The sequence below is a fragment of the Scardinius erythrophthalmus genome, assembly GCF_964197995.2.
Source record: "Scardinius erythrophthalmus genome assembly, chromosome: 3".
Taxonomy (NCBI): Eukaryota; Metazoa; Chordata; class Actinopteri; order Cypriniformes; family Leuciscidae; genus Scardinius; species Scardinius erythrophthalmus.
Window position 1 is genome coordinate 15,685,369 of NC_138223.1, and position 27,888 is coordinate 15,713,256.

Sequence of the window (27,888 nt, forward strand, 5' to 3'; positions counted from 1 at the left end):
AAAACAAGCAAGAACAAAATTTAAACTTAGCCCGTCAATTTTTCATTTTACAATTATCTTCTCTCTCTCTCTGTGTGCGCGCGTCCGTGTTTGTGAGGGAGAGCTCGCGCAGCACTGATACATCGGTAGCCTACTTTTTAATCCATAAGTAACGAACGCGCTAGTTTTCATACAAAATAAATATGTAACATAATTAGGTAGGATACTTTAGTTATTATTAACACAATAACGTAACACATGAAGGCTACGTTTCTCAACACTGAGAATGAATAATAAACGCCTGTTTCTCCACTCGCGCTTATCAGTAATCCACAAATCACACGTGCGGTCACTTTTGAGAAAAATCAAATTCGAACGGGTATCAAATATCAAGCAATATTCAAATATCTACGAGTCAAAAAACGATCAATCAAAAATGTGTCATGAAGAGGGAAAAATCATAAGTCCACTAGGGCTGGGCGATATGGCTGAAAACTGTATCACGATATAAGTGTTTTATATCGGCCGATATCGATAATTATTGAATTTTTTTATAACATATTTAAAATAAGGACCAGTTCAGGAGACAAATATATTACATTTAAAGATTTATTATTTTAAACTTAACCTACCTCTGATTATAATCCCATCAGTTATAAAGGCAGAAATGTCAACACGACCATGGAAAACTCAAAAGTCTAAAATCACAATGAACACTTAACAATTATCTCTTAACATTAAGGTGCAAAATTAAAGAATACGTAATAAATGCTTTATAAAGGGGTGGGCGATATGGCAAAAATATAATATTACAACTTCTTTCTATAAATTCTATAAATCTATTTCTTTCTATTTTCTATAAATTATACATTGATACTTATTAAAGCTATTAATAAAGTTATTAGTCAAGAGCAGTGAGTGATTTTCTCTTTACATTTTGTTGTTTTATTAACATTAAAGGGATAGTTCTCCTAAAAATTCTAATTTTCATAATTTACTCTCTCACGTTGTTTTAAACTCGAATAAGTTTCTTTCTTCTGTTGAAAATAAAAGTTATTTGGAAGAATGACCAACAGTTGATGTACCCCAGTGACTTCCATAGTATATTTTTCTCCTATGGAAGTCAATGGGGACCAGCTACTGTTTGGATACCCACATTCTTCAAAATATTAATATTAGAAAATATTAGAAGGCAATTAATACAGGTTTGGAACAACAGTAGAGTGCGTAAATAATGAGATAATTTTTATTTTTTGGGTGAACTATCCCTTTAGGGACAAGCGGCAATGTGTTTACTATTACTACTGTCTCTTTAAGAACTGCGCGCGACGCGTCTATTATACACGCATTTGACATGCAGATTTTCTCTCAATTTTCTCAAGTTTGCTTTCACTTTAGACATATCCGACTAGTTTATGTAAACCTTGTGTGTATATAACAGTATGAGCAAAATAAGACTCGAAAGATTACTTAGTATTCAGGCGCTGGTAGACAGGCTTTTAGTGCATGTGAGCTTCACATGTAGGCTACACGCTGAGAAACGCACATGCTAGAACAGCGCATCAGCACGCGAATAACAGAGAAACTGACGACTGTCTTGCATAATCTGCAGATGACATTGGTCTGACTACGGTCAGACTTCAAGTCAGGCGAGCTGACTTTTCCTGTTTTATCTAGTTACTAGAGAGTGAGTGCCTTTGTTCATGCAATCAAACCTGCTTGCTGGTTTCTTCCGACGAAAAAAAAAATAAAAAATTATCGAACGTTTTATCGAACGCATTTTTTATTGATATTGATTACGTGTCTATCGCGATACATATCGTTATCGTTTTATCGCCCAGCCCTACTGGACTGCGTTAACAATGTTACTGACGGGACAGTTCTCTGTAACGCACGTCCAAAGACTGCTTTAAAACTTTCACAGAGACCTCAAACAGAAAGCACAAAGCCTGTCTTTAAATTTAATTTCGTTTTGTATTAATTGTATCTTAATTTTGATCAATGTTTCATCAAAAATAAACAACGTAAATATTAGAAAATATTTAATCAGGACATGGAGGCAAAAGCGCGTGAACTGAAGCGCGTCTCAAATGAACCGAAACCTACCTGCCTCACAGACCTGAGACATAGCCTATATAGAAAGCTTGAAACATCTATTTTTAAACAGAACAATTCAAAATGAAAGAAAACAGACTGTTCTCTGCTTATGTCATCTGTATGAAATGTGTATTTCTCTCAGGCGCGTTCACTGCACGAGTCAGCATCAGTAACTTAATCTTCAACTTCACACGTCAAATATCGGCCTGTTCACATCGGCCCTATTTTGACATCGGACCGATACCGATGTGTAAAAAAAATGACCATATCGGCCGATATTATATCGGCGGCCGATATATCGTGCACCCCTAGTTATTTGTTTACGTTTCACTGTTTGTGCTTTGGGTTAGTACTGAACAGCCATAGTCTGCTTCTGAGATTTCACATTGAACATTTGTAAAGCAAAGGTTAAAATTCTCATAAGTAAAATGCCTGAAGTCTTTTTGGCCTGTTAAAACTGTTTTGACCTCTACACAATTCCCATAGCTAGGAATAATGACTTCTAAATTCTAAATTGTAGAAAAGTTTAAGTAAAAGGAGTAGGTGTCCAAAATGACTAATGGTTGTATATAAGTGAGTTTCTGCAACTCATGAATATTTAACGAGGCTGAGGAGAATATTACATTTACTACTGGTTGTCTGTTTCATATACTAGTCCTTCCAGTATAATTTAGTTTTGCTGCAAACTGAGTCTATATAAGCTCTCCTCAACTGTTTTAATTGAATTAAACATTTAACAGTTCAAATGTTACCAGCTAGTTTGCTCGGTCCAGTGTGTCTTCCCATGTTCGTGTGAGCATGTGTGTTTGTGTGTTACAGTAGCCGAGGTTTTGTGAAGCCCCTGGGGTTGTAAGCTGATTAGCTCGCAGCTCCATCCCACGCTGCTCCTGGAGGGAGGAGATTTGGAGCTAAAATAACCCCTAAGTCCTCTCAGCAGCATGTTTACAGGTCAGGTTAACAGACGCGCACACACACACATCTACAAACTGAGGCATCACTGCAGCTCTCAGGTAGAGTAACATTTAAATGAGCTCTTTCTGTCTGTCTGTCTCTCTCTCTCTCTCTCTCTCTCTCTCTCTCTCTCTCCCTGTCACAGATCACACAGGTAGAACGAGAGAGGTTGGCTTAAGCTTTTTTGGGGGGGGATGTGACGAATGGATGTTTCCCTCTGTTGCAGCTGAAGTCTCTGAGATCTCAACCAGGATACCTGATTTCATGCGTGTGTCTTTAGGAGCGTGGATACGAGCTCTGGAGCGGGTCATATTCTTTGTTTCCATGCCGACCCACAGGATGATGTAAGTCGGTTGTCTTTGGTGGGCTGAAGGTAGCGAGGTATCCCGCAGTCCTGAGCACTGCTAGCATGCCTGTGCATCAGATATCAGTTGTACCCATCACTAAGGAGAACGGCAACAGCTCCAGACGGAAAAGAGACAAGAGTAAAGAGAATGAGGCAAGTAACCATTATGTGAATATGTAATGTATGTGGAGTTTTCATAACAAATAGTTTCATAGCAATTAGTTATGTTGAAGGTAGAGGTATAGCCATCCATGGTTTTTCATGTGGTTACTATAGTATGAAAATACTAGTTGTAGTTTAATGGATTCTGTGAGGCAATGGTACATTTTTATCAGGGTTACTGTTTAGATTGGGGTCAAGTTGTAAGTTAAGAGTATTGTTCTGTAATAAGATATTTGATACTTAGTTTGCATTAATCTGTGAGATTTAAATGCCAAAAGCAAGCAAATCCTTCTGCTTTAATTTTCGGATGTGAGGATTAAAAAAAAGACTCAATCTTATGTAAACAGAAATATAGCCTAGAGCAGGAGCTGGACGCTGTTGTATTGGAAAAGAAATTGCTGCTATAAATAGTACTGTAAGATGCAAAACAAAGCATATATGTAAACTGTTACATATATTTCAGCCTATTCAGGGTCATTGACATTTCTTTCAAGTATATTGTAAATCACACATGCACTTTTATCACATTGCTTCAGCATGTATGTATTTGTTTTAGCTGTGTGTGTTTTTGTAATATCCAGGACATTTTTAAGATGTATGATGCACATCCACAGTCCATTCGCTGATCGCCTTATGCAAATCACACACAAAAATGGGAAGTGCTGCCTAAAATCACCAGCTCCAATCCTTTTGAGACACTAGATTTGACAAATATTTCCAGGATTGTGGCATCAAATCTGTAATATATCCAGAATTTTGTTTTAGACACTTTGTAGTATACTTAGTCCACAAGCAGAATTGTATGTTATATTTGTGAAATTTTCTATGGACAGAAAATATAAATATTAGAATTTTTCTGTTTTCTGCACACCTAATTGGGGACTGACACTGCTGTTCAATTATCTATTTTTGATAAACTTGCCCCCTAAACAACATGGAAAAGTAAAGCAAACTCATTGGTTGTGTGTAAATGTCTGGCTAAAGCTATCTTCAGTATGTCTTGGCTGCATTATCCAGAAATAATTTAGCCATTGAAAGAACACTTTTGGGACAAATTTGTTGCAAACATCAGAATATATTGTTGAATGGCCTAGAGAGTGCACTAGTTAAACATGCCTTTGCAAATTTGTTGTAATCTTGTGTAAACATGTGGTCACCCAGCGGTCTTTCGCCATCTACTTAGTTACATGCTCTGGTCCTATTGACTTGAAACCTTGTGTGTTGGTGGTGTGTGTGTGTTTGACATTGCTTTGCTGTACCCTGAACCAATTACCAATTTAGTCATGAATACTGTGAAAACATTTTAACAAATCAGTATCCATGCCAATGAAAGAACGCAGTTTTAAAGTGAATTTAGCTATTAGAGTTTAGAAACATGCCTTTCAATCATTTGGCTGAAATATAAAATTTGACATATTAAAATATAAATATGATTTATATTCATAATTTAAGAATTTTCATTGCATTGAAGTTGATATGGCATTCTGGGAGGTTGCTAGTTGGTTGCTTACCGGTCCTAGGTCAAAAGAGCAAGTCTCTATGATATTCTGGCCCCTAGATATATTTAAGTACAGGCCTGAGTCATAAGACTAAGACTAAGAAATCCTGAAAAAGTACACCTCTCCACAGCACTCATCAGTTTTCTTCTACTATTCATGTCAGTAGCACACATGGTGTAGGATGAGGAATGTGCCGAACTTTACTGATAAAGGTTAGGGGTTTATGCAAATCCTTAACCCTAAACATGAGCTTAAGTAACAGTGATGCCTAATTATGCCTCGCAGGCACTGTAATAAAGATGCAGCGATCTGAATTCCTGAAAGCATTATCACCTACCAAGAACTGAGCACTGGGCAAACACGTTAGTTATTACTTTCTTTATAATATTAATATGGAGACTCTAAGACCTTCCATGTGTTGTAGGTGTACTGTTGCGTGTGATGTGCATTTCACGTGTTCCATTTCTGTGAATTAGCTGCTCTTTCTCTCTCTAGCGGGCGTCTAATCCACTGTGCTCTCTGCTGGAGATGTCACCTGTGATCACTGACTAACACACATACATAAGCACATTCTCTTGGCACCATGATGGGTACCTGGTGGCCTGTTCTCCGACCTTTTCTCTTTAAAACTAGATTCAACATCGATACAATTCTATCTACTAGTTATGATAAATTAGATTACTGGTTTAAACAGTAATATTGTGAAACTTTATTTTAATTTACTGTATTTTAATGTAAATAATTCCTGTAAAGACACAGGAATTACTTTTAACATTCTGTTCATCAAGGAATACTGAAAAAATGTATAACGGTTTCCACTAATATTAAGCCTGAATTTTGAAGACTGAAGTAATGGCTGCTGAAAATTCAGCTTTGCCATGACAGAAATAAAATATATTAAAATAGAAAACAGTTCTTTTAAATTGTAATACTATTTCACAGTATTACTGTTTTTTTTTCTGTATTTTGGATCAAATAAATGTTTGTGAGCATAAGAGACAAAAACATTAAACAATCATAGTGTTTCAAAACTTTTGACTGGTAATGTACACTATAGTGCCCGAAAAATATTTCTGAACTGCCCTTTTGTAAAAAGGTATGGTGGAAGATACCTTTATTAAGTGTTATTAAATCACGTTTTTCAATCTCGTAGTCGAATGTTTACACAGTGTAAAAATACACTGTTTTTGTGTTTTTATTGTAGGTCCTATACAATGTGTGATCTGTCTCTCTGTCAGTCACTGTTGCTTGATTTTGAGGTGTATTTTATAACTTTGATCAGGTGTGTATCTGATGCTGTTGCCGTTGCGTACAGTGGCCAGTGTATATGTATAGCAAATTAGCAGATTATGTAAAGTGGCTGTTAACCTGCTCTGAATATGTATGCTATTGGAGTGTCTTAATAGGTTCAGTGTTGTGGCTCTGTTTATATTGTGTCAACATTGCTCCCCACATGCTTATTGGCAGCTGTTGGTTTGTACTGTGATTGATGCAAAGATATTAATACATAAATTCTGCATTAGTTTGTCATATGCCACCTTTGCATTTTGCAGGTGATTTTAAAATTCAAGAGTTTTGTTGGTAGTATTGATCATCATATAGTTTGATTGTTTATTATATGATGACTACGGAAAGAGTTAACTCAACACACTGAGGCATCTGCTCCATTAACTTTCATTTAAAGAGGCCTCCTTGTATCTGGACCAGCTAAATATTGCATCTTTGTGCTACTATCTTGCTTGTGATTCTGTGCGAGTAGTAGTTTGTGACCAGGTGTATCCCATCAGCCCATTATCCCATAATGCACCTGTGTCTATAGTTAGCTTTTGAATGCCAGCCAGAGCCAGAGCCTCTTAAACAAACACAAATCACTAGGGATGGTCACCATTGTATATGCACCTGCATACATAAATTTGTACGGATCCGACACTGACAGGTTTATCTAAAATAACAGCTATTCTGAAGCCGAAAGGCAGAACTTAGATGACATGGCTAGAAAACTACCTAAAAAAAGTGGCTCTAACACTGAAACCGTGTGTTAGCCTATTTCTGTGTGTATTTAAATGAATGCACGACCAGAGACAAACCACTTACAGATTATACCTCAGAGAAGCAGCTCGAGCTAATCCAGCCCTATCTAGCACATAAACATGCATGTGTGAGCTCTTACATGCATCGGCCTTTGGAGCTAGCGGGGTTGATCGGCAGTTTGGTAGCTTATAGAACATACAGGGGTGAATTTATGGGTAAGTGAATGTCAGTTTGGATGTTTCTGGTTGTTTGATTCTAGATTATTGTTTCATAATTGTACTTGTAATGGAGATGAGTTTTAAGAAATGAAATACCTTATTATACTTGCCTTTGGCTTGCAAACTAGGGCTCTAATGATAAAGATATTATGGCATAGCTTTCAATTAACTTTTCATTTAAACTGCTTAGGTTGTGTGGTATTACTGAAATTGTAAATCCCGTTTATGCATTTTAATGCATTTAAGTGACTAATTACATTTGACAACTACTAAATGTATATCCAACTTTATCTGCATACATGTACTCAAAGCGATAGCCTATATCAGATAAAGTTGGTAACTTTATCTAGGCTATCTACCATTTAAAAGTTTGAGGGCACATTAATCAAAAGCGACAGTAAAGACATTTATATTTCAATGAAATTAAAAAATCCAGATTTCTTTTACTGCGCTTTACACAAAAATATTAGTCAGCACAACTGATTGATAATAATAAGAAATGTTTCTTGAGCACCAAAATAGCACATCAGAATGATTTCTGAAGGATTATGTGATGCTGAAAAACTTTTTTTAACAAATCAATGTTTCTAAGTTTGAACATGAAAGTTCAAAAGAGCATTTATTTGAAATAGAAATGTTTGTAACAATGTAAAAGTCTTTACTGTCACTTTTGATACATTTCTTGCTGAATAAACATTAATTTCTTTGAAAAAAAAAAAAGTCTTACTGATCCCAACCTGTAGTGTATATCGTTTGAAATATCTATTTCTTACAATTAAAAAAAAAGAGAGAAGAATTTGGGCCTCTAATCGTATGGGAAACTAAATGCTAATTTGTACCCTATCCATGGAAAGTGTTGCAGCATTTGCTTGTGTCTTCCACATGATCAAAATTACTTTTGGTTAATGTTGTTGTTTTGTTTAAGCAATGATATAACATGCCTTATACTGACTGGAGAGACAAACAGTAGTTATGACCTATGAACCTTAATCTTAGAACATTGACTTGATCTTTGAGCCTAAGTAGTATTTAAGGGTCAAGGCTAAACATATTAAGGCTTTCTATGTTTCATACTCTAGACCTTTACAGAGCATTTTTAGAATGTTCTAGATTCATTCTGGCATCATTTACTGTGACCTGGATTCTCAGGGCAGGAGCAAGACAGGAGCATTTTATTTCTCATGTTTGTTCTCAGATGTAGAAGTTGTATAGAGATTTGAAAAATTGTAAGGGGACATTAACTAAGGTCATATCAGAAACTTTGTCAGAGCCCTCAATGAGATTTAGATTAAGGTAGCCTACATTTGTTTTAATAGCGCTCTGTAATAAGCAACCATATATACTATTCTGAATGCAACAGAAAATTTGTAATTTGTGAATTCAAACAGTCAGAAGAACTGTGATCCTAAAATGCTGGGTTGTTTGTTGGGTTCAAAAATGGACAAACCCAACCGTTACATTTTTTTTATTTGATTTTTAAACCCAGCGGTTGGGTTTGTCCATATTTGACCCAAACGTGGGTTGAAACAACCCAGCATTTTTAGAGTGTAGGCTATTATATATTAGCAGACTGCATAGATAAGGAGAAACTATCAATAAAAAGGTCATATTACACGTGTGGCCAGAGTATAGAAACTCTAGACTGGATGAATGAGCACTATTTTTCCAGCGAGGAAGCAGTGTCATCATTCAGAACAGAAGCTAAGGCTTTTATGTTGAAAGTAAATCCATTATGTGCATTACACACCACTTGAATCTAATTCTAAAGCCTGTGGAAAGCATCCAGATTAGTAATTTTATTTCCTCAGATGTTGCTCTTTCAAAACTCAGGGGGTGTAATGGAATTTTTTGTTATGTTTTATTTAAGTGTCAGCTTTAGTTTAGATGGTTCTCCATAAAATACCTTAGGAAAAATAAAAACAGACACATATAAGAGACAACTGTTAAAGGAGTAGCAATATAGAGCAATAAAATGAATGTGCACTTTGATGAGAAATGTTTGTGTTTTTGTTGCACTGACTTTCGATCACTGACTTCTGTTTCTTGGCAAAAACCATGTTTGGTTGAGTGGTGCATTTTGGGTGAACTCCAGGGGCCTTTGGGAATGCCGTGGTTGGAGTTCAGGTGTGAACGCAAACATGATCATCATGTTTGACTGATGTCAAACAATCAGAGAACATGTTTATAATATAATTTTCCTTCAAAGGATGCATTTGCACATGCATGCTCGCTAAAAAATAGCCCTGCGGGTGAATTCAATATTTATGAGCTGATCAGATGTTGGTGTCTGTTGACTTTCACATCAATAATTCAGAGCGATAGTGTCGAGAGAGAACAGAGCTCAATAGCCTTACTAACATCAGCTAAACAACATAGACGTTTTTTTATACAAAAAGAGAGCAAAGTGCTGGAACTTTTTGCTTAATAACAAATTCAAAGTTGTAATATTCATCAGCTAGGTCTATTGTAAAAAAAAAAAAAAAAAAAAAACTTTTGTTGGTTGAAGTTACAATCATGATAGTCTGACTTGTTTTTCTGTATAAGCCTGATATGTAAAATAGATGTTGTGTGTGCTTGCAACACCTTAAATGTTCTCAGACTGACATTGAAGTTTGTGTGTGTGCTCTTGTATGTTAGCTTGAAAGAAAAATGTTTAAGTTAATAATGGGCCAGGTGTGGACTAGAGACAAAGGTGGACCCACCAAAAGCCCAAGAGGAATCAGCTCTGCCTGAGGCACATGGAGGCAATAAATGCTAATAAAGCTTGGTTTTCAAAAACGCCTGGCAAAACAAAGCATTCAGCATTTTTAAAAATCAAAATCAAAGGTCAACAATTCCCTTTTTGCCATTTGTGTTTTATACTGATTTCTAAACTTGTTGTAGCCAAATCAGAACTGTGCAGAAGAAGGTCTTAGTTTATACACTACCATACCAGTTTGGGGTCAGTAAGATTTTTTTCTTTTTTTTAAAATAAATTAGTTTTAGTTTTTAAATGACCAATTTTCAAGATGCATTAAATTGATCAAAAGTGACAGTAAATACATTTATAATGTTACAAACTGTTTTCAACACTGAAAATAAATTTTAAATTGTAATATCTTACAATATTTTTTATTTTCAAGACATTAAGTTTACATTTATTTTTAGTGTATTTTTGATCAAATACGCTGTAATATAATAGCTAGTTCGGCCAGTTCAGAGGATGAGCAAGTTATTTTATTTTGATTGAAGATTACTTGAAGACATTTTTTGGGAATAACATACTCTGATTAATCATCCACAATCAGACCAGGGAATGTGCCTTAAGAAAGACTTAAATAAGTTTCCATGTTGACTTTAAACAGAGCTCTATACAATTGAATGAATGAAGACCTGAATCTTCTTTTTTATTACTATTTTTCTCAATTGTTACGACACTAAACCCCATGCTCTGAACCAAATTCTCAAAGGCCTAAACCCATTTGTCGAATAATTCACTCTTTCTGCAAAACCTTGAACAAGTTCGGGCAATTAAACACCATTTTGCAAATCTCACGCTCTCTTTCTGCAAAACACATTCTCACTCACTAAAACACATTTTGCACTTGTGTGGCAAAACGGTAAACACAAGTGGCAAAAGTTAAGCAGAGCTACAACACGTTTGTCATTGTTTACACAAAACGACTCAAAATTGTTCACACTTGTTTCTAATGATGTGATCAAACCAATTGTGAGAGGAGAAAGAGTTTGGCTGCATCTGAAATCGTACACTTCCCTACTATATAGTAGGCGAAAAACAGTATGTGACAAAAGTAGTATGTCCGAATTCACAGTTTCTCATACAATAGTAGGCAAAAATAACCCGGATGACCTACTTCTTCCGGCAAGAATGGACGCTTTACTATCCCATGAGGCCACGGGAGAGGATTTGTGAATGGTAGTGAAGCGACGTAACTGACGCTGGTAGGTCACATGATAATAACAACATCGCGAATGTAGTACATCCAGATTACATTCATACTACTCACATTCTATCATAGAACATACTTTTTTAGCGGTCGTGAAGTAATTTCTTATTCAAAATAAGTACCTACTCAAGAGAGTATGCGATTTCGGACGCAGCCTATGTGTAAGAGGTGGTGGACGAGGAGGAAGAGGATGAGGACGAGAAAGAGCAAGGTTCGGAGAGTGTTAAACTTTTTTTCCCTGGCAAGAGACAACATTGCCTGAGATTTGGAAAAGGTTCTCACTTCTCAGGCTGGACACAACACGAAGGCGTGATGCTGAGGCAGAATGAATCTCTCATTGATTTTGATTTTGTACTGTAACATGCTTTTCATTTAGAGTTTTCTTTGGGCTTTTGGAATAGGCTACTGCATTTTTGCAGTATGCAAGTGCTGAATATACAGAAATGAAATACTATAAAATATTCAATACAAGAATACTATACTTGCAGTACATACAGAATACAATGTATTCCCCTTACTAAGTTGCGATTACAATACTTTTTTACGCAATTGCAAAATTTGTTTTCTGTATACATTATAATTGTTTTCTGTAACTACATGCCCTGGATGCTGTGTTTTCCATTTTTTGATGTAGTGTCTAATGAAAGCTCTGTAGTGTTTACGTGTATATTGACTGATGTGTGTATGATCTGAAAGCTTTGTTTGATTTTGAGAACTGGTGAGAAGAGTCAGTGGTTTTGTGAATGTAGTTTGAAGATTTGGTTTTGTGTTTCAATTTAAGAAAACTAGTGCAAAATGCCTGTGCAAAATCAGTTTTTGTGTGTGTTTTTAGTAATTGTTGATTTGGTGCCCGTGAAAGAGACTGTGAACGCATCAAAATCAGTTTTTGTGTGTGTTTTTAGTAATTGTTGATTTGATGCCCGTGAAAGAGACTGTGAACGCATTGAATTCAGGGAGCATGCTAGGTTACTACAAATGATGGCTGTGAATAGAATAAAATATAATATTCAGAAGTAAACAGTGTAGCTTATCAGAATGTTTATTTTTAAACCACAACCTTCTCGGGGCTTCTTTGACCAATACAACCCTCTAATGTCAGAATGTTTATTTTTAAACCAAAACCTTTTAAAAATGATATATTTAACGATATCTTTAGCATTTCTCATCCAAACAACGTCAAACTTGGCACTGCACTTACTCGTGCCCGTAGCAAGACACCTGTCAAGTTTGAAATCCATCGGACTAACGGTTCGAGAGATATGTGGTTAACAGACACACAGACAGACAGACAGACAGACAGACAGACGTTTCTGTAATTTATAGATAGATGGGTGAAGGTTTCAAGATATGTTTCTTAGCAATTGTGAAAAAACTGTAACAATCCTAAAATCGTTGTGGTCGTTAGTTTCCATGAACACACACACATATATGTGTGCACGCAAATATGGTCTTACGATGCCGCTGTTATTTTTAGTAATAGGATTGGTTTGTCTTAAAGCTGCAGTCACATTAAAGATCTGTTCAAACATGTGACAGAAACCCTGCTTTAAAAGCCATATTTTCTTTATTTGTGTGTAATGTGTGAGCGTGCTTATAATATTTGCTCTACTAGCTTCACCAAACTGAACTGCAAAAGTACTAAACAGGTTTTGCATACTGTCTGCCATTTATTCAAATGGACCAACAGACAAAATCTTGGCATTGGTTGAGCCTGTGTTGTTGTGGCAGAATGCTCAGACAAACAGAGCAAAGTTTTCATAACTCATTTGTAAGTTGCTTTGTATAAAAGCATCTGCAAATAAGATAAATGTGAAAGTTCCACAGGGGTCATAGTTGATTGTACACTTTAAGTTGGGATAGGAGAAAGTATTTTGTAGTACGGCTATAAAGGTTTGGCCTCAATGTGGATGAGAGAGAGCGCGCATACGATTAATCCTCTTTGTTTCCATCAGGGTGAGAAGGCACCTGGGCGATCAGGAAGTCGATCCAGCAGTATATCTAAGGTATCACACACACCCACACCATCATTATTCAAAGCAACCCCAATGACTGTGTATATTGTATAAGTGTATATTATTATTGCACTATTTCAGGCCAGCAGTTCCACCCAAGGAGCCGCTCTGAACAGCGTCTCTCAGACATCAGTTACAGCCTCTTCCCAAGACATATGCAGGTGTGTGTGGTCAGACCGTTGCCGTGGGATGTTTATGATTGGTGCTTTGCTCATCTACATGTTTGCACATCATGTGATTTTATGAAATAAGTCATAATGAATGTCAGTGTCTTTGGATGTTAATGCAGTGTAGTCCAAAAGGTCTGAGACCACAAGTTTTCTATATAAACTGTAAAATAAGCAGGCAGATAGAGGATTTTGAACAATCAATAGAAATATTTAGCATTCTGCACTATTTCTTGGTCACTAATCAAATTTGTAATTTGTAAGCAAATGTTTTCTGTCGACAATATAATTTGTAATTAAAGATTATAATTTCATTACTTATAAATGTATTAAATTGAACAAAAAATAGAATATTTATAAAACATTGTGTATTAAATTAAATTACGAATGCAAAATAGAATATTATAATTTATAAAACAGTTTTGAATTAATTAAATGTGACCCTGGATCACAAAGCCAGTCATAAGTAGCACTGGTATATTTGTGGCAATAGCCAACAATACATTGTATGAGTCAAAATTATCGATTTTTCTTTTATGCCAAAAATCATTAGGATATTAAGTAAAGATCATGTTCCATGAAGATATTTAGTAAATTTCCTACCGTAAATATATAAAACATTTATTTTTGTGAATGAATACAGCACAATCGCGAACATAAATGGACAGCTTTAAAGGCGTTCTTCTCAATTCTCAAGGAGATTTTCAAATAGTTGTATCTCGGCCAAATATTGTCCTATCCTAACAAACCATACATCAATGGAAAGCTTATTTATCCAGCTTTCAGATGATACATACTTCTCAATTAAAAAAAAAATGACCCATGTGACTGGTTTTGTGGTCCAGGGTCACAAATTAAGAATACAAGATAGAATAATATAGCTTATAAAACATTTTGGATTAAATTATATTAAGAATGCAAAATAGAAAAATATTGTAGTCTTGTACTCTCAGACTTTGTATGTATGAATGCATACCTGTGAAGGTATGTTAAAGAAATTACATTGTATTTTGAATGCCAAATTTTTTTCTGGGGTTCTGTATTAACAACAATTATTGAAGAGTGAATTGCAAGGAGAAATGAAGCCAATGAGAGGGAAAAAAAAATCCACAGTTCAAAAGAAATTCACTTTTATTTGTCCATAATGTTTTTCACTCGTCAATCATTTCATGCTCTGTTGTGTCTTCTTCATCCCTTTTGTTTTTATATGTGTGTGTTTGTGTGTGTTGTGCAGCTCTAGTGGTTACACTAAACTTGATGTAGATGGTTCAGATCAGACTACACCCGTCATGCCCATTAACCCGGCCTCCGATCCCGCCCCCACCACGAAGCGGCAAGCCAAGCGTCGTATTCGACGCCGACGGGAGACCACCGGGTCTATTGGGTGTGCCAAGGAGTGCGTGGCCCAGACGAGACATTCCAGATCGCATAAGCAAGTGCACACACACTCTGATTCATCCTCAGAAGACGAGCAACGCTGTAGAGAAGCTCGTTCTTGGAGCCGCGAGAAAGCGAGACGGAGACGCAGTGGCAGCCGACACACGCAAACGCATCCTTGTGAGGAACGGGGCGACATCGAGCTAATGTCTGTCAACTCTGACGAGGGACAGAAAGAGAACCAGCCGCCTCTGTGCAAGGATCCCGACACCAGCGTCCACAAAAAGTTGTTGTCAAAAAGGGATGAGCGTGGGGGCCAAAGCCAGGCAGCCAATCACAGGAAAGGGAGTGAGCATGGTACTAGTAGGAGTGGAAGTGAGGAGGAGAAGGAGCTTATTACAAAGACATATGAGGAGCGAGATTCAGGAGATCCAAATATGTCCGTCCCATCCCCCTGTAAATGCACTAATCCCACCAATCAAAATGGCGCCACGCCACAAGCATCCACTGATGATGAACAAGAGGTGTGCAGGTGAGAAAGTAGAAGAGAAAGCTGCACACTCTCAGAAAACTACTGCCTTGATCAATACAATCAAAGGCCATCCATGTACATATGTTACAGCAGGGGTTTTCAAGGGAGTGACAGGGGGCCCGTGGAAAAGTCCAGAGGAAAAACTGTAAAAAAAAAAAAAAAAAGAAACAAGTAAATTAATTAATTTGATTAAATTAATAAAAAATGTGATTAAATAAAATAAAAAGTAGTTAGTTATTAATCTATTAAATATATTAAAATGAATACATATTGATTAATATAAATAAATAAAATAGATTGAAATTAAATAAATAAACAAATAATGTAACAGTAAGTATAAATATAAATATTAAATAATGTAACTTAATAGAAACTAATTTTAGATTCATTATATAATTTTTTCTTAGTGTTTAGAAAAAAATGGATCTATTTTCAATTTTAGGGTGAGGGTGCCTCACATGAGGATGATCATATCTGGGAGTTTTATCTTATTTCCATTCATTACTTAGCACTTTATTTTAATACCATTCTTATTTTTTAATTTGTTATTTATTTATTATTGTTGTATATATTTCTTTTTCTTGCCATTACTTGTTCTGTGTATAATGCTTTGGCTATATGTAAACACAATTATGCCAAGTATTTCTAAATTGAAAGATTGAAATGAAATTGAGATGGATGTAAAAGAGAGGTTGAAGGAGCGAGAGGTTGATCTGTTTTTGCTTGTGCAGGATCTGTCACTGTGAAGGTGACGAAGAGTGTCCACTCATCACCCCCTGCCACTGTACAGGAAGTTTGCGTTTTGTGCACCAGGCCTGCCTGCACCAGTGGATCAAGAGCTCCGATACACGCTGCTGTGAGCTGTGCAAATATGACTTCATCATGGAGACACACCTCAAACCTTTGCGCAAGGTAACACACACAACAGCTCAGAGCCTGTTTTATTGAACACATGTGTTGTTTTTAAAGAGTGGAGACTATATATACTACTAAACAGTGAAATTAATTGTTCAGAAATGTACTTTTTCATATATTTTACAAATTACAATATACAAGAAACAAGATTAGCTTATGTGTGACTGCCTTTGAATTTCAATTATTGCCTTGGTTGTAAAGACCCTCCCCTTTGAGAGATCATCCGATCATCAAAATAGAGAAGCCTGGCTTCCAGTTGCAAAAGAAATAGTATGCATTAAACAAAAATACAGTGTTATGTTAACCGTAACCGAAGCTAAAGTCAAGCAAAATTCAGCAAAATTACCTCCCATGTTAAAATACTGTACACTACCGTTTAAAAGTTTGGGGTCAGTAAGATTTAAAAAATAAAATAAAAATGAATATTTTTTTTCAGAAAAGACACATTAAATGAATCACTTGACAGTTAAGACATTTATAATGTTACAAAAGATTTCAATTTTAAAATAAATGCTTAAATATTTTATCTTTTTGTTTATAAAATAATCATTTTTCAACATTGATAATAATAAGAAATATTTCTTGAGCATCAAATCAGCATATCAGAATGATTTCTGAAGGATCTCTTGACACTGAAGACTGAGTAATGTTGCTGAAAATAGATTTTAAAATATTTTCCAATAGAAAACAGTTTCATAATATTACTGTTTTACTGTATTTTTGATCAAATAAATGCAGCCTTGGTGAACATACTATACAGTATAGTATATAATGGTAGTGCATACTACGCAAAATTCAGATGTACAAGAAATCCGCTCATTAAGTCTGATGTCGTGTGTCATCGTTTCTAGGTCCAAACTCTCATTCAGATGCCAAAAGAAAACAAAGAACGGTGCTAATATACATTCAAGTTGTGATATAATACTACACAAAAATCATGATCCTAACATTTATTTCTATATCGAAATCCCAGATGGCCAGACTGTGATTCATCTTTTATAAATTAAAATATTCCATAAGTGTCCGGGATTACTGTGAGCACGGAGACTGTAGTCAAGCGGATTGATTCAGTACATCATTAAAGATCATTTTAATGGTGTATCATGTAAGCATCATAATATATAAATAAATTAATATGGTAACATAAGCATTTTTAATAGGCCAGGCTTAAAATGCAAACTTAACACAATATGTAATAGTCCTCTGTCCCGCACCATCTTTGTCTTTGGCTTGACATTTTTTAAAAACCTCTTCCAGTGGACATTTCAGAACTACAAAATATCATTGTATTTTGAAATATAATCGAAAAGCACATATAATTTACACTTTTGTGCCTGCTTCCCAAGCTTGATCATCACACCATACTGTGCTGTGTTTCCATAGCAACATGTGCTATCAGACTCCGATGTTTATTGACAAAATTCATACACTACACGGTTGAGTGTATAGTGCATATGTACATAGTATATAGCGTGTCATTTGGGTGTGTATGGCAGTACAATCTCTTTCAGTGACTTTCATCATTTTTAAGCATATTTATGGAACAAAAAGCAATAATTTAAAAAATAAAACTAGCTCATTTATTATGACTATAGCACAAATGATGAGCGAGTTACACACCAACGTTTGAAGGTTATAGGGGGTTTATTTAAAAAAAATCCCTTAGTATAAGCAGTAATAATAGTGATGCTTGCCTTAGCAAACACTGCTAACAAAATAAACTCAAGGGTTATTGTGCAGATTTGTCTGAATGTGGAAATATTGTGAAGGTCAGAACACACACATATCCTAGTGCTGCCACATTGTGGCTAAAAAAAATTATTACAGGAAGGAAAGAAGAATAACATTAATTGAAGTGAAGCTTCTTTGTTCTCTGTCTCTTCTTTAGTGGGAGAAGCTACAGATGACTAAGAGCGAGCGACGGAAGATCTTCTGCTCTGTGGTCTTTCACCTGGCGGCTGTGGTGTGTGTCATCTGGTCACTCTACGTTCTGATTGACCGCACGGCTGAAGAGATCCGACAAGGCAAGAACAATGGTAGAAACTGTCACACGCACAACTTACACAATAGAATCAGAATGAGCTTTATTGCCATGTATGTTTACACATACGAGGAATTTGTCTTGGTGACAGATTTTTTTTTTTTGAAAAAATTAAAATACACAATAGTTAATATTTTTATGCAGAGGTATAAATGTTTGCCTGAGGACATGAGGTGAAATGCAGTGTTATTCATGTAATTTAGCTTAGTACAGCTGGAATGTTGTATTGAACAATCAGCATCTAGTTATTAGTGATTATATAGTGATGAAATGCAGTGTTGTAAAGTAGCTTTGATTAAACTTATTTTAAGTAATTTTTTATTTTACTCATAAAGAATGATCAATACTTTTGTCAAAATAGGCTTAAAATTATGTAAACTCTCATGAAATGGGGAACAAATATTGTTTAAGGTGTTTTCGGTAATTGAAATATATAATTACATATATGAAACATTTTAGTAAAAGAAAATAAACTTACAACACACAAAAAAACTTTGCCTTGGCAACTAACTGAAAGCTGTTGAAGTACAAAACTTACTAAAAACTAAAGCTATATAAATATTTACTTAAACTAGGGATGCACCGATATGAAAATTTTGGCCGATACTGATAATTCTTTATATTTGAAAGCCAATAACCGATATATTAACCGATAAATGTAATTCCAAGTTTTTATATAATTTTTTTGAGAGCCTGATTACAAAAACAAAAGTCTCACCATTAAAAGCCATGTCCCAAGCACACAATTATTGTACTGTATTTTCCTTTTTTCATCATATCTTAAGAAATTCAAAACCCGTGCACATCTGAAGTGTCTCAGCTGAAGGAAATGATCCATTATTTATCGGCTTTAATATACCGGCAAAATGTTCTTATTGGGCCGATAATGATAACATTAAAAATAATCATATATATGCCCATTCCGATATGGTGGCGGATATATCGTGCATCTCTAACTTAAACTAAAACTAAAATGAAAACTGAAGATAAAAAATAAAAGCTAATTGAAAATATGAATAAATACTATAATAGTATTTAAATAATACTAAAATAACCATGGAATATTACAACTATAATATTATGTAATTTGCATATCGCCTTTCTAGAACACCAAAATGTCTGAAATGTCATTTGGACTAAATGTAAATTATGCATTTAAAAAAAAAACTTTAAAAATGCATAACAAAAAACTGAACAGCTATTGAATGTGAAGCAGCAGTGATATATAAACAAAAAATGAATTAATCTGGGCCAAAGTTTCTGTTTAAAGGTCAAAACAACTGGGACGACTAAGGCTACGTTTACACTGTCAGTCCAAATCCGAAAATATCTGTATTATTATATAATATATATCTGTAATATCTGTATATACACAAATCCAAATATTTGTGTATTACTGATTGTAATCTGATCTAAAATAATTGACGTCCTCATTGTGTATCACATATCTGATTTGTGTGCCGATGCCGAAATATCTGCATTGGTTTCAATGACAATGACGTTGCGTTGGTAGGTCTACGCCAAAAACAACAACAACCACAACATGGAGGGGTTTTCAATACAGATGTTGTCTTATTTACAACATGACAATGTGTAGCCGACAATGGCACAGCCGTAGGAGGCTGGTTTGCATGGCTTTATTCCATGCAGTGCCGGCCCGAGCCTTTTGGGGGCCCTAAGCAGAATTTGATTTGGGGGCCCCCTCCCACCACGCGGAGTCACCTGTGCTTGACGATTATTGACACAAATGTCACGCTATAATGTTACATTATAAATTAATACAATGAGGTTATGTATTAATACAAAATAAATACTTAATAAAAAATAGATACTTATAAAGTTTTAACTTTTTCTTTACTCTTTTACTAACTCTTTGAAACTTATTAAATAAATGATTTGCAAAATATCCTCCACCGTTTTGCAACACTGCAGTTTGAATGATGTCTTGTATGAACATGCCGGAGTATGTTTTTATGTTTCCACTGTTCGATCGCGCCCGTGCCTCACACAAACACACACACACACACACACATATTCCAGCATTGTAATCTTGACATCGCAGCCTGTTCATTATAGCCGTAATAAAATATTATAGTCAACCTAACATATAAAAATTACGCTGCTCTGTTTAAATAGTCAGTAATACAATTTGTACCATTCAGCGTGAGCTCCGCTCCACTGTGATGTTTCCAAGCACATTTTTGCGTGTGTGAAGAGGATGATTGTTTCCGTCGATATTGGAACGTGAGTGAAGTACAAAGAAGCCTATGATAAAGAATAGTTTACCATCCAAATACATCGCGAATGTTGAAACATTTTGATTCTAATGAGAGAGATACGTGAGCCCAACGCCGCTTACTTTCACTTTCGCTTTTTAATTATATCGTTTCGGATTGTTTATAGTTATTTTTTTATTCTTGTTCTGTTCTGAATATTATTAAATTTAAAGGATAAATCATTGATTTAAATGTCAATCATCAATCACTGATCAAATAAAAATTTTGTGACATGGCTTAACATTACCGTGACTTTGCGCATGAATCGTCTATGCACGCGAGGTGTCTAGTTTATGCGCATGACTCAAACACTGGCAGACACAGCAGCAGTTGAAGGCAGGTATATTGATCATGAAATCAGAATTTTCTTGTCTTGAATTAGTCATTAATTCATTCATTTATGTCACTTGTTTAAGTCAATTAATATGTAAAAAAAAAAAAAAAAAAACTCGATTGGGGGCCCCCTGGTGGCTAATGCCTCGGGCCGGCTCTGATTCCATGCTATCGTCTCCGCCGGTCTCTGACCACGTCTCCGTTATATTGTCATTTTCTGCTCGTCCGGCACTTTGCAACAACACAACCTTGTTTCTGCAGAAACTTTCAGCATTTTTCTTTAACAACGTCTGACATTTACATTTTACATGGCGTAAGAAAGTCACATAAACCACTCGAAATCCGATCAGAGCATTCAGACTGAAACGGGTTTCCAGAAATGCAAATTAAATTGAAATTTGAATTGAATGAAGCTCTAAACGGATTTGTAAAAATCGCATTTCATGTGATTTAACGGATTTCAATCAGATATGCACAAAAATCAGATTTGGACTGACGGTCTGAACGTAGCCTAAGAGCCAAGGAATCATAAAGCCCTAAATGACTTAGTGTCCCTGTTAAAGGGATACTCCACTGTTTTTTCATATTAAATTATGTTATTCCCTTAACTAAGACGAGTTGATACATACCTCTCTCATCTCAGTGCGTGCACTTAATCGCTCTGGCGCGCGGTGACACTTTGAAAGCACTTAGCTTAGCCCAGTATATTCAATGGTATCTAACAGCAATGAATTTAGAAGTGACCAAACACATCAACGTTTTCCCTATTTAAAAACAGTTACACGAGTAGTTATACGACCAAGTATGGTGACACAAAATAAAACGTGGCGCTTTTCTAAGCGGGTTAAAAAGTATAATTATAATAATGGCGTAATAGCACTTTTGGAAGTACTTCGACTGGCGCAGTAAAAAGTCACGCCGGATCCTCTTCCTCTCACTTCTGTCAATAGTGGAAAGAGGATCAGGCGTGACTTTTTTTTCACTGCGCCGAGTCGAAGTACTTCCAAAAGTGCTATTCGCTTTAATGCAATGATATAGTGCTGTAATGCTTGAATGTGTCAGTGGCAATCCCAGTGTAACAGTGTGGGATGTGATTCTACTGTAGAGTAGCTGAATGGTAATATAGTGATATAGTGCTGTAATGCCATGCTCATACTCTCATTGCACACACAGCGTTGGTGCGTTTGTCCCCTCTCAATGCCGTAGGGGTGCTGGAGTGGCCGTTCTGGACTAAGCTCATCGTGGTGGCGGTTGGCTTTGTTGGAGGACTCATCTTCATGTACATTCAGTGCAAAGTCTATCTGCAGCTCTGGAGGAAGCTAAAGGCTTTCAACAGGATCATCTTTGTACAGAACTGCCCCGAAACCGTCCGCAACGGAGAGAACAGGCCCCCCCCGGTCACCCAGAGCAACGGCACGCACGGGGCAGTGGAGGTTCCAGTACCTCAGACACAAACTAACACAGGAGGTGCGGAGGTGACTCCTGTTTGATCATGGATGCTTGGTGCCCTGAAACCTCAGAAAAGTCTAGTGAAGGGCTCCTCTAGGTGTATTTGACCAAAGTGATGTGATTCACATAAAATAACAAAAGCACTTTTTATTTTCCCTGTAGGTGGATAACATTATATAAGATTTCATAGATGTATATGAAATTAAAACATTAATTGTTATGACAAGGTGTAAAAACATTATCACATATAATCATACCCCCAATCCATAATTAAATTGTATAATGAGCCATTCAAGCTTGAACAACCCTCATGTTTTTTACGAGTCCGCAGGCATATGTCATTGCATTTTTTTTAATTTTTTTTTACAGTTGCTAGGACACATTTCTCAATACTTTGGTCTCTTTTTCAAAACGCTTCACAGTTCTCCTAACAACTTTCAGCTCGGCACAGCAGTTCATTTCACGTTCAAACTGCACTAAAAGTACCAAAGCACTTTATACACGTCTCAATCAAGGCACTCTTCAAAAGTCACTCATAAAACAACGACCTAAAAAATGTTTTCTTTTGTAAAATTGTAAAATACAAGAATGACAGGTATCTACTGTTTAAAAGGCTTTCTGCAAGCAATGATAAACGATCCAACGTTTAGCCCACATAGATGCTGTTGTGCTGTACTGTGTGAAGACTTTTGAAAAAGTGACTTGAGTATTGAGAAATGTGTCTTAAGTTGAATAAAAACCCTGTCCTATAACCTACATATACGATTACTGGTTAGATTCAATCAAAATAATGAAGAAATTCCTATATTCGTACCTTGTTCTGAAGTGTTCTCTCCTGCGCCGTAGATTAGCGAGAACTCTGTGACCTCTAAATGTGACCGAGAACCAGAGGTGAACATGGCAGTTACAGCAGTGATTATTCAAGTCAAGGAACCCATCTTAAACCAATCCTCTTTAACTTTGGCTCTCACCTCAGTTGTCTTTCCTCCAGCTGTTGAGTTCTTGGATCAGGGAGTCACCTTACAAAGGAATAGAGTTAAATTCAAGAACCTAAATGAACCAAAGATGTGTTACAAACTAGGGAACAGACATGCATTGATAAATAGCTTGTATTCTTTTATCATGTTATCACATTTACTTCATTTTCAGTGATCTGTGTAAAGACCGGTTGCAAATTGTTGACCAATTCTGTGACATAAATGTGTATTATTTTTTCTAGATATATTTATTTTGTTTATAGTTTGTTTACAGTTGGCAAGGGAGGGACCGTCCATTCATTTACCTAAGTTTCCTTTCAATTCTATTCTATGGGTGAAATTAAGATACATTTTTGATTATAGGCTTAGGCTTAAGAGTATGATTTGGTTCAGGGTTAGTTGCATGTAATTATTAATAAATTGACTGTTATTACTATAGTAACATGTAACAAAGACACTGTAAATAAAGTGTTACTCATTCTTGCTTTATCTGACTTGCCAAAAAAAAGTCTAAAAATAGTTCAATCTATGAGAAATGAATGGTTACTTGTGGAAACTAGGATTTGTTTTCCTCAATGCATCAGTTACTGAGCCACTGGATCTATATAGTTTTTTTTTTGTTAACTTTGTTCTTTTTAAAAACTTATGCAGCTTTTGGGGGGATGTGTTTTGAAGCGTATGGAGGAGAATAGCGGTCATTTATTTGCAAGAAAGATTTGTTAATAGGCAGGTTTGGAGGTAATCATGTTTTGCTGAGAAAGAATTCAACAAATTTTACATTTTTGTATTTTGTGATTTTCTGCAGTGATGATCTTGATATATTAAAATAAAATAAAAATATATATATAATTAAAACACCCCCAGGGGCATGTCAGGATCAAGTGAGATTACAGTGTTCAGTGTTCACAACTCAAATGCACATTATAAAAGAAACATGCAGAAATCAGTCAGTGCAATAAACCAGTGAATGTATCAAACTGTTTCAAAGTCTGTTTATTTATGTATTAATAGTATTGTGTTACTTGAGTAACTCCCTTCCAGGCCTTCCTCACAACAAGACATTTTTGCAAGAGACCCAACACACTATGGCTACTAGTAAAAAGCACTAGCAGCACAAAACGCAAGGTCTTGCTCTTTCTGTCCTTGCACACAGCAAGTTGTCCATGACTCTACAGTAATCTGTACTGTAGTAGAGCTGCAGGATTTCACAGTACCGAGTATGCATCTTCCCCATTCTCTTCCTCCTCCATGTGTTTCTCTTGTGAAACTGCAGACGACGTGCTGTCAGAGCGTTTGGCTGAAACCTTTCTCATCTTGATGTTCGGAAGTTTCTTGAGGTCACCGCTCCACTCTCTGTTAAACAAATGCGGCTTAACGTTAGACGAATTTGACATGGTTACAGTGTGGATGGGACTTTACATAGATAGCTTTGTGCCAGAAATTGCTATAAAAGTGTTTAACAAAAAGAATGTTTTAAGTAATAATTACCTGAATATTTTCAGATGCTTAGAATTGATAATGTCAGGGATTTCTGTAAAAGGGGAAAAAGACGGACGATTTTTAAACCACTGGACTAGAGCATGTTGTTGCCAAAGGTTAATAAAGACATTTTTTTTTACGTTACAAGCACAAGATGCAATACAGGATGGCAATAAAAGTTATTATAATTTATCAATGCAGATCTTTTTTGTTTTTCATGTTCCCTCGTAATCTTTAATCAACAGTCTCAATCTTTCAGTACATTTCTTCTCATCTCTTCTAAGATGATGTGTTTACTGGCTTGAGTTAATATGATTTCACTTTTCTAGCTTTAGTTAGTGTGTAATGTTGCTGTTTGAGCATAAACAACATCTGCAAAGTTACAATGCTCAAAGTTCAAAGCAAAGGGAGATATTTGCTTTTAAAGAAATTGCTTTTTAAGGGCTACAACAAACGGCTGGTAGGGACTACACGACATTCCTCCCGGGTTAGTGACATCACCAACCCTAAAATTTACATAAACCCCGCCCCCTGAACACTATTCATAGATTATCAAGACAGAATATGCTAATCAATGACTAGAAGATAACTACACATAAGCTACATAAATTCAACTAACCATTCAGAAATGTTGTCTACATGTCACTTCTTCTTGAGTCTCTCCATCTTTCTGACTTTGTTTGAACATAAAAGGCTAAAAGTTTTTGAAATTTCCAGTGCATGTCTGTGTGAGGTAAAAGGACACAAGCTGTTGAAGCTCCGCCCCCTGTGCTGGGAGCAGCAGCTCATTTGCATTTAAAGGAACAAACACAAAAACGGTGCGTTTTTGCTCACCCTAAAAAAGTGACAACTTTAACATGCTATATAAAAATATCTGGGGGGTATCTTGAGCTAAAATTTCACATACACACTCTGGGGACATCAAAGACTTATTTTACATTTAGTGAAAAGGGCATTATACCACCCCTTTAAAAACGAAGGGTTGACTTTGAATCAACAAATAAAATGCATTTTTTATGCATGGCCTGAGAATGCACATTTTTGCTCTGAAGTACTGACCTTAGACAAGCATTATTAGTATGATTTTTTTGTCAATTTTATACTAAATATTTTAAACTTGTTTTTGAGAAACTTGTTCTCCAACTAATGCAAGAAACCATTTTATTCAAGCTGTTTTAACACTGCTCTCATAAAAGTACTGTAAGGCAAGAAACAATGATAAAAGAGACCTTAACAAAAGTTCAGGAGAATGTAGAAAACTCACCAAAGCCAATGCCTTCATACTGAGCTCTCTCTCGCTCTACTGTTTGATTGATGATAGCTTCTCTAGATCCATGCTGACGACCCTGTCGTCCTTTAATACTGTTCGCTAACTCAATCTGCTCCAGCTCTCCATCAAACCGGTGAAGGTACCTGAGGAGGAGGATATCTTATTTAAACCAAGATTATTCTCACTGTACAGCTAACATGTCTAAACCGAGGGCAGTGCTGTTTATGAACGTTACAAGTTATAACAGTATGTTTGCTTGGGAGTAGTTGTACCTCTCAATTATTTCACAAGCATCAAGTTTGGTGTATTCTAACTTGTCAGGGTCCAGTTGGCTTTGGAACCACAAAAGTTTTTCACCTGTAGAAAATGAGTGAAGACATGTGAAGACATGTCATGACAACTTTGGCTTACGTTCTGACAAGGTTCTCTCGAAGTTATGAACAAACGTTCTTCTCCAATAACGTTAATAGAACGTCCGTTCAAAAGTATCTGGTCTTTAATGACGTTCTCTGAACGTTGGCACAGAACGTTATTTATTCACCATTCATGGAAAATTTAGAAGTAACGGTTATACAATGGTTGCAAAATTACGTTTTCTCTGGCGTTCACATGACCAATAAAAAAAAAATTAACAGGACGTATTGAAAGCTCCTAGACTTAGAACTAATCAGAAATTTCAGAAATAATGTTATCATAGCTAATGGGAACGTTAACAAAACGTTCTTAGAACGGGGTAACATTGCGATATACTGACTATTGCCAATGTCCTTTCGCAAATCAAGCTTTCAAATCCCTTGCTTACACAAAGGCAGAGCACAAAAAAAACTACTTACCAATCAAATTTAGACGCTGTGCCTTCTCACCCTTTGACCTAGAAGTGGTTAACAAATATTACATTTACAAGTGTAACAGCATAAAAATGTACCGTGGCAATGCAAACTATTTTTCAATTCCCCTTTAAATGAAATACACGTACTTTTCTTTCCTCTCTTGTTTGATGGCAGCTCTTGCCAGATATGCAGCTTTTCTGCTATATGGGTGAATAGCCTTCTTCTCCACCTGTCCCTTACCTTTCACTGCCTTCGGCTGAAATGAGAATACTAATTGTTAAACACACAATTCTAAAAAGTAGTTCTTATTTATACAAAGTTAGTTTAACTAAAAACTTACCATATTAACTGATGTAGGCTATGAATGTTTATCACACGTGTGACGTATGGGGGGAGGTTTAAGGGACGGACCACTGAAACGGTTCGACAGTATTTTTGTTCCGTGTATTACATACATTTGTCACGAGTTCCGCTAACATTATTTCATATGTCACGATTCTTTATTCACATAATGAAAATGGTCAATGTTGTACTACGTTTTTTTTTCTACTTATTTCTTACACACTTGTGAAATTAATTTGGTGGAACTCTGTTGAAAAAAATATATCAAAATGTTGTTTGTATAATTTTCCAACTGCATGGCCGTCTTTTGCTTTTTATTCAAATGACTATTTTAGATGAATTGTATATGCCCGTAGTCACTAAAAAATAAAAACACACTTAAACTTTATAATTTGCTAAAAACATCTATTTCACCTTTCTCTTATTTCGTATTTTTTCTTTATTATTTTAAATTAATTTCATTAGTTTTTTTTCTCGTTAAAGAGGTTATAATTCCATACTTTTTTTGAGAGAGAACAATATTATGTAATGAATATGTTGTCTATTGCTACCATATTCTCGATTTATATCATCCATTTAATTTAAACTGAATGCTATATTTTAATGGGAATAAGAAACGTATGTGCAAATGACCAAAAAGAAAGTAAGAAAGACGAAA

The 27,888-nt window shown here is 35.7% G+C and overlaps 2 protein-coding genes across 2 annotated transcripts; one reads left to right on the forward strand and one right to left on the reverse strand.

Annotated features, from left to right (window-relative positions):
* Positions 1-3,436: 3,436 nt before the first annotated feature.
* Positions 3,437-22,373, forward strand: marchf1 (membrane-associated ring finger (C3HC4) 1; the record flags this gene model as incomplete). The annotated part of the gene is made up of 6 exons (XM_081360677.1): positions 3,437-3,526; positions 13,183-13,233; positions 13,324-13,403; positions 16,050-16,230; positions 18,122-18,269; positions 22,090-22,373. The coding sequence occupies 6 exons, from the start codon at positions 3,437-3,439 to the stop codon at positions 22,371-22,373; spliced, it is 834 nt and encodes a 277-aa protein (XP_081216803.1).
* On the reverse strand, positions 17,611-27,370 carry tma16 (translation machinery associated 16 homolog). The gene is made up of 10 exons (XM_081360554.1): positions 27,229-27,370; positions 27,035-27,144; positions 26,892-26,929; positions 26,331-26,415; positions 26,053-26,201; positions 24,798-24,840; positions 24,524-24,662; positions 23,304-23,351; positions 23,147-23,200; positions 17,611-18,239 (listed from the first exon to the last, which is right to left on the reverse strand). The coding sequence occupies exons 1-8, from the start codon at positions 27,229-27,231 to the stop codon at positions 23,340-23,342; spliced, it is 579 nt and encodes a 192-aa protein (XP_081216680.1). The 5' UTR covers positions 27,232-27,370; the 3' UTR covers positions 17,611-18,239; positions 23,147-23,200; positions 23,304-23,339.
* Between the last annotated feature and the right edge of the window lie 518 nt (positions 27,371-27,888).